Source organism: Leucoraja erinacea, unplaced genomic scaffold, assembly GCF_028641065.1.
Source record: "Leucoraja erinacea ecotype New England unplaced genomic scaffold, Leri_hhj_1 Leri_1032S, whole genome shotgun sequence".
NCBI classification, from domain to species: Eukaryota; Metazoa; Chordata; class Chondrichthyes; order Rajiformes; family Rajidae; genus Leucoraja; species Leucoraja erinaceus.
The window spans coordinates 1-7,474 of record NW_026575267.1 but is presented as its reverse complement, the minus strand read 5'-3'; the positions used below and the strand labels follow the sequence as shown (position 1 = coordinate 7,474).

The following is a 7,474-nucleotide window of genomic DNA, read 5'->3' as shown; positions in this document are numbered from 1 at the left end:
TCCTTCGAGCCAGCACCGCCATTCAATGTGATCATGGCTGATCATCCCCAATCAGTACCCCATTCCTGCCTTCTCCCCATATCCCTTGACTCCGCTATCTTTAAGAGCCCTATCGAGCTCCCTCTTGAAAGTATCCAGAGAAATGGCCTCCACAGAACTGTCCATTGAGGCAGAGAATTGCACAGACTCACAACTCTCTGTGAGAAAAAGTGTTTCCTCGTCTCCGTTCTAAATAGCTTACCCCCTATACTTAAACTGTGGCCTCTGCTTCTGGACTCCCCCAACATTGGGAACATGTTTCCTGCCTCCAGCGTTTCCAAACCCTTAAACAATGTTACATGTTTCAATAAGATCCCCTCTTATCCTTCTAAACTCCAGAGTGTACAAGCGCAGCGTCAACGCTGTGTGGGTCGTTAATTGGAATATGTGGTCGCCGCCTTTGTCCCTCCAACCGGCCTCATCATTATGGAGATGGTGTAACTCAGTGTCTGTGGAAGGACTGATCAGCGACTGAGGTGCGCGCGTGGAAAGTGCGTAATAAAGGCGTTTGTTTTCCTTGAACCCGGAGCGCGTGAGAAAAGGGGGCGCAGAGCGAACAGGGGCTGGTCGTGTACACACCATTATGAGCCGTGTTGGCATTTACATCGAAACCAGTTACACTTGAATGACTGAAATCAGACTCCACTCAGCAGCAGTCTCTGCGGCATCAATTCAGATAAAACCCCGCAGAAAGAAGAGAACATTGATGTAAAAGGACATTAGAAAGCCACAGCTCTTTCTTCTGCCGGATTAGTGGCTCTTAAAAGAGCCGTTTGTTGTTGGTGGAGAGGTGGAGTTTAGGCGCGCTCCCCGCGGATGCGGCGGGCCAGCTGGATGTCTTTGGGCATGATGGTGACTCGCTTGGCGTGGATTGCGCACAGGTTGGTGTCCTCAAAGAGCCCCACCAGGTAAGCCTCGCTGGCCTCCTGCAGGGCCATGACGGCCGAGCTCTGGAAGCGCAGGTCTGTCTTGAAGTCCTGAGCGATCTCCCGCACCAGGCGCTGGAAGGGCAGTTTGCGGATGAGCAACTCGGTGGATTTCTGGTAGCGCCGGATCTCCCTGAGAGCCACGGTGCCGGGCCTGTAGCGATGAGGCTTCTTCACTCCGCCCGTGGCTGGAGCGCTCTTACGCGCTGCTTTGGTCGCCAACTGTTTGCGAGGAGCTTTCCCTCCGGTCGATTTACGCGCTGTCTGCTTGGTCCGGGCCATTCCACTTCAACAGTGGGAGCACAGTGTGAAATACAGGGACTGAATGACGGAGCCGGCTCTGGGACCCGCTTTTGTAGCGTTGGTGAAGGGCCGGCCCACAGCCTCTGAATGGATGGAGCAGAGATGTCACTCACGGTGTCCCATCCCTGCGAGTGGCTGCAGGTTTGTCAGCACCAGGCGGCTGTTTCAGAAGGTCGTGGGGGCTGGATTGTATTTATCATTCAGTATCGCCAAAATAATATCAAAACCACTTTAACTTCTCGCTTAAATCCTGACTGAATATGCGGCGCGGATTTACAGACCGGATCCCGGTGCAGACGGAATTCAGCTCTGCTCGTGACTGGAAATAAGCGACTGTTACCCAGGGAACGGTTTGGAGTCGACCCTCCTGTTGCTGCATTAATCATGACGTATATCGGTAAAAGAGAAACCGACGGTTACACAAAAAAGCTGGAGAAAGGGTCTCAGACGAAGGGTTTCGGCCCGAAACGTTGCCTATTTCCTTCGCTCCATAGATGCTCCTGCACCCGCTGAGTTTCTTCAGCTTTTTTGTGTAACCTTCGATTCTCCAGCATCTGTAGTTCCCTCTTAAACAAAGAGAAACCGACATCGCCTTGTGTATGATCTTTTACTGTCGGCTTCGCATTCTAATGACCGCGGTGATCAAGCTAAAAACTGTTTGTTGAGTGGTGGAATAACTAGTTTAATAAAACACATTCCAATCTGCATCTACTCGAATTGCAGTCTCTGCTCTTTCTGTGAGGTTGCCGGTGGCTCTTAGAAGAGCCTTTGTTTTGTGTTGGAATAAAGGGGGTAGTTATTTAGCCGCCGAAGCCGTAGAGAGTGCGGCCCTGTCGTTTCAGAGCGTACACCACATCCATGGCAGTGACCGTCTTGCGCTTGGCGTGCTCGGTGTAGGTGACCGCGTCCCTGATCACATTCTCCAGGAAAACCTTCAACACCCCGCGGGTCTCCTCGTAGATCAGACCCGAGATCCGCTTGACCCCACCACGCCGAGCCAGGCGGCGGATAGCTGGCTTGGTGATGCCCTGGATGTTATCGCGAAGCACTTTGCGGTGCCGCTTTGCTCCGCCTTTGCCTAATCCTTTGCCTCCTTTCCCTCGACCAGACATGATGCTGTTTCACTGTAGTCGCTGCTCAGTGATAATCTAACTGGTGCTGTCTGTTTTTATACGCAGCGCCCCGACCTGCCCGAGATACGCAGAGAGTGAGAGGCGGGGAGAGGAGGAGACAAAGTGACAGACAGCTTCCTCTCATATTCCAGCTCCACGCCCCAGATTCCTGAAAACATTTTTCAAACGGTTTGCCCACAAACGACCCGAAATTTAGCGCTCCGGCCAAACTTTCCGACAGACATTCCGTGGTAAAAGTCAGTCAGTGATATTACCGCTGTCAAATTAATTTGTCTCCTTCCGGTTCATCCTCGGAGCCCGTTCCCTCTGCCGATATCGCCCACCCCACAGCGTTCAGCAGCTTTTAACACGGATGATTTGGCAATATTACTGAGTTGATGCATGGGCTCTGAGGCGGGGATTTTGTCAGTGTTATTGTCTCACTGACAAGGAAACGGCTTTGAACTCAGCTTGAAGCCAAACGTATGCCCAGTCCGAGTGAGGTTTAGCCCGGTCATACCATTTAGTTGTATTCCATATACTGGATACCGGGGGGAGGGGTGGGGGGTGCAGCGAATGTCAGCGAGTTACAAGGAACCCCCGTATTTAAACGAGTCTCCACTGGGATTGAGCTTGTCTTGGGACCAAAGATACTAGTACCAAAGATAATTGGACCTGGGTCTATTTTATCCGGTTTTTTGCCTCCCCCAGGATATCACGAGGTTCTTGGGGTGGAGAGGGGTGATAGCGGTATAAAGGGGAGGGTAGTGTCTTGTGTTCTGTGTCTTGTGTCTACTGTTTGTGGGTAAGTGTGTCTGTTTAGTGTTCAGCCATGAGCGAATGGCGGTGCGGGCTCGACGGACCTGGTGGTCTACTCTCGCACCTACTTTCTATGTTTCTATGTTTCTATGACCCCAAGATCTGTGTGAACCTCAGGCCTTTGTCATCTCTTGGTTTTTGGAGTTAATTTATTATTGTCAAATGTAGCAATGTACAGTGACAACGTTTATTTTGCATGTAATGCAGTGAAATCGTTCACTCATTCAATATATTAGTGTAAAAAAAAAAGTGCAAGGTACCACAACGAGGTGGATTGGAAAATTGGAAACATATGGAAGGTGTCAACAGTCTGATAACAGCAGACACATAGTTGTTCTTGAATCTGTTGCTACGTGATTTCAAACTGTCATATTTTCCCCCTGACAGCAGAGGAGAGGACATAGAATGACCAGGTTGTGAGTGGTCCCTGGATTATGTTGGGTGCTTTCCTGAGGTAGCATGAAGTGTAGATGAAGTTGATGGAGCAGGCTGGTTTGTGTTGGACTGGGCTGTTTCCACAACTCTCCACATTTTTTGCGATACCGGACAGACCAGCAAGCTATGATGCTGCTGGATAAATGATTTCTATAGTGGTGCATAAGCAGAAATTGATAGTCACTGGAGAGCTGCTAAAATGCTTTGTTATTCTGAAGAAGTAGAGGCGCTGGTGTGGCACCTTAGCCCCAGTAACAATGTGGTTGTACCAGGACAAATAGTTGGTGATATGTTTGGAGAATCTGCTTCTTTTCCCCACCAAATATGATCATTTTATATTCAGATGGACAGAGTCGTCCAGCCAATAAATGGAGCCTTTGGCCCACCGCATTCATGCTGATCTTTTTGCCCACGTATATTAATCCCATTTGCTTGCATTGAGACTTCATCTTCTGCATTCCATCGTCAAGTTTGCAGACGACACTACATTGATTGGGCTGATCACCAACGGTGATGAAACAAAATACAGAGCGGAGATGCAGAACCTGGCGGACTGGTGTGCACGTAACAACTTGTCACTATACACCTCCAAGACCAAGGAGCTGATTATTGTCTTCAGGAGATCACATAATGGAGAATACGCCCCAATCTCCATCTACGGGGACAGTGTGGAGAGAGTGTCCAGCTTTAAGTTTCTGCGCACTCACATTTCAGAGAACCTCACATGGTGCACCAACACCGCTGCGCTGGTCAAGAAGGCACAGCAATGACTGTTCTTCCTGAGAACATTAAAAAAGACTGGTCTGCCCCAACAGCTGTTGACAACCTTCTACCGCTGACCCACAGAGAGCATATTAACGTATGGCATCTCTATGTGGTATCTCAGCTGCACTGAGGCGGAGAGGAGAGCTCTTCAGCGTGTCGTCCACAGGGTGCAGAAGATCATTGGGACACAGCTACCAGCCTTGGAGGGCATCTACCACACACGGTGCCTCAGGAAGGCCATCAGCATCCATAAAGACCACACACCCTTGTAATGGACTGTTCGAACTACTTCTCTCCGGCAGGCAGATGTTACAAGGCCTTCTACGCCCGAACCTCCAGACTCAGGAACAGCTTCATTCCCAGAGCTATAGCGGCTCTGAACCGGCCCTGCTGAGTGCCCCCCACCCCCTCTGGACTGTCTCCCTCAGATGGTCACGTCGCACAGACACATCTGCACTTTAGTCTGTTTGAACTGTTTTGACTATTTTACTGTTCTTTTACAAACCATGTTCTCGGGGTATCTAAATCTAAATATTATTAGTTATTTATGTTATGACATCGGATGGAAGCTGCATACCAAATCTCATTGCATTTATGTGTAATGTCAATAAAATATATTATTATTATTATTATTATTATTATTATTATTATTATTATTATGCCTTACCTATTTATCCACCTGTCTATATGTTTCTTAAACACGGTGACTGTATCCGATTCCGCCACCTCCTCTGGCACATGATTCAGACATCAATCAATCCCTTTGTAAAAAGAACCCTTCGATTTCCTTTAAAACTCCATGTGCCTTACCTCAAACCTATCCCTCATGTTTTTGAAACACAGACCATGCTTCTCCAAGCTCCCCCCATGGCTAAAGTCCTCCAGTCCAGGCAACATCCTGCTGAATTTCCTTTGTACTCTCTCCAGCAAAACCACATCCTTCCAACAGTCTGGTGACATTTACTGTTCAGCCAAAATGAAAAACTATGCACTTGTTCAAGTTAAGTTCCATCTGCCATTCCTTGGGCCTCTGTCCCAGCTGATTTAAATCCTGTGGCAATCTTAGATAACCTTATTCACTGTCGACTGTACCACTCATTTATTATTCATCAACTTACTAACCAAGGCAATCGCATACTCATGCAAATCATGGACATAGATGATAATCAACAGTGGACGTAGCACTGATCCCTGCAGCACACCACTGGTCATAGGCCAAACTCTAAAACAGCTCGACACAACCACGTCTATAGCCAGTTTTCTATCGATTGAATAGCTCACCCTGGATCCCTTATGGTCTAACTTCTGGACCTGTGTACCATACATGACCATGTCAAAGGCCTTGCTAAAGTCCATGTGGCAACATCTACTGCCCTTCCCTCGCCAATTTCCATGGTCCCTTTTTTGAAAAACCCAGTCAAATTCTTGAGGCATGATTTCTCATGCACAGAACCATCATGACTGTTCCTCCTCAGTCCTTGCCTTTCCAAGTGCAAGTGGATCCACTCATAATCCCCACCAGTAACTTTCCCACCACTAACATTAGGCTCACTGGTCTGTAGTTCCCTGCCTTTCCCAAACTCTTTCTTAAGTAAAGGCACCACATTAGTCTTCCGGTATCTCAGCCATGCCTAACAGTGATACAAATATCTCTGCAGAGCCTCTGCATTTTCTTCCCTGGTTTCACACAATGTCCAAAGATAGCCTTGATCAGGCCCCTGGGATTTACTCTCCGTTTTGCACTATAAGACCACCAGTGCCTCTTTCCAGATTGAACGTAGAACAGTACGAGTCCTTCAGCCCACAATGTTTGTGCCAAACATGATGCCTAATTAAACTGATTTCATCTGCCTGTGCATGATCCATACTTCTCTATTCCCTGCACATCCATGTGCCTATCTAAAAGCCTCTTATACACCACTATTGTATCTGCCACCACCAACCCAGGCAATGCAAACAAGACCCCCACTATTCTTAGTAAAAAACCTGTCCCACATAGTCCTTTATGCTTTCTCCCTCTCATCTTACAGCTATGCCCGCTGGTACTGGACATTTGCAACCTGCAAAAATGTTTTGACTGTCTACCTTACCTATGCCTCTCAACGTTGATATGTTACCAGACATCGTAGTTCTTTTCACTGAATCCCTCAGTTCACGTAACATTCTCCATGACTCCAAATATAGACATCCACATTGATCCTTCAGCGACCTTAATCTCTCCTGAGTTACCTTTAGCTCTTAATATACACAAATCCACCCCTTTTATAACCTTCTCTGGCAAAGAAATCTAGTATCCTCTTTTTGGTCTTTTGCTTTTCCACTTAAGTTACTAGATTTGCTTCATCTCAGCTGTCTACACATGATATATACCTATTTTTTCCTTCCTCTATTTCCTAAAAGGATTGATCAATTCAGTTTGTTGACAAATACTTTATTTAACTTTTACAGGTGTACGGTTGCATCACGGTCTGGTTTGGCAACTTAAATGCCCTTGAACAAAGAAAACTATGGGGGAGACACTACCAGGTCACTCACAGGTATAACCTCTCCAACATCTGAGCGATCTGTAGAAGGCAATGCTTTAAATGGCAGCTAATATTGCTAAAAACCTACTACAGCCTGGCTGTGCACACATTTTGCTCCTACCAACAGAATGAAAGTTGACAAATCTGAAAACCATGGTCACCAGTTTCAAGAACAGCTTCTTTCCAGTAATTATAGTGCTTTTAAACATGACACAACCTCAGTGATTTTCTGTGCACCAAGTTTTTGGCGGCACCATGGATTTCAGTTGTTGCACAATTTTGGCTACCTCGTAATGTGGTTACTAATTTAAAGTACGTTTAATTATTAATTATGATCTGCGTGCTACTGTGTAGCTGCAGCAAGTGTCAATGTAATTTTTCCATTGCAGATACATATATGACAATTAGACGTTCTTGAGAAGACTCAAGAGCCCAAATATCCCTTGTGGACCCATGTTCCCTCATCCCGATGGCCTTTAATGAACTGATAAATTAATCAAAATGGTCAAAACTGGATTCCCTTTCAGCATATTTTGTTATATCCCACATT

At 46.8% G+C, this 7,474-nt stretch overlaps 2 protein-coding genes across 2 annotated transcripts; both read right to left on the bottom strand.

Moving 5' to 3' along the window:
• Positions 1–791: 791 nt before the first annotated feature.
• LOC129715141 (histone H3) lies at positions 792–1,438 on the bottom strand. Its single transcript, XM_055665008.1, has one exon. It carries the CDS (start codon positions 1,245–1,247, stop codon positions 837–839), a length of 411 nt encoding a protein of 136 aa, XP_055520983.1. The 5' UTR covers positions 1,248–1,438; the 3' UTR covers positions 792–836.
• Positions 1,439–2,035: 597 nt separating this feature from the next.
• On the bottom strand, positions 2,036–2,432 carry LOC129715142 (histone H4). Its single transcript, XM_055665009.1, has one exon. It carries the CDS (start codon positions 2,378–2,380, stop codon positions 2,069–2,071), a length of 312 nt encoding a protein of 103 aa, XP_055520984.1. The 5' UTR covers positions 2,381–2,432; the 3' UTR covers positions 2,036–2,068.
• Positions 2,433–7,474: the final 5,042 nt, after the last annotated feature.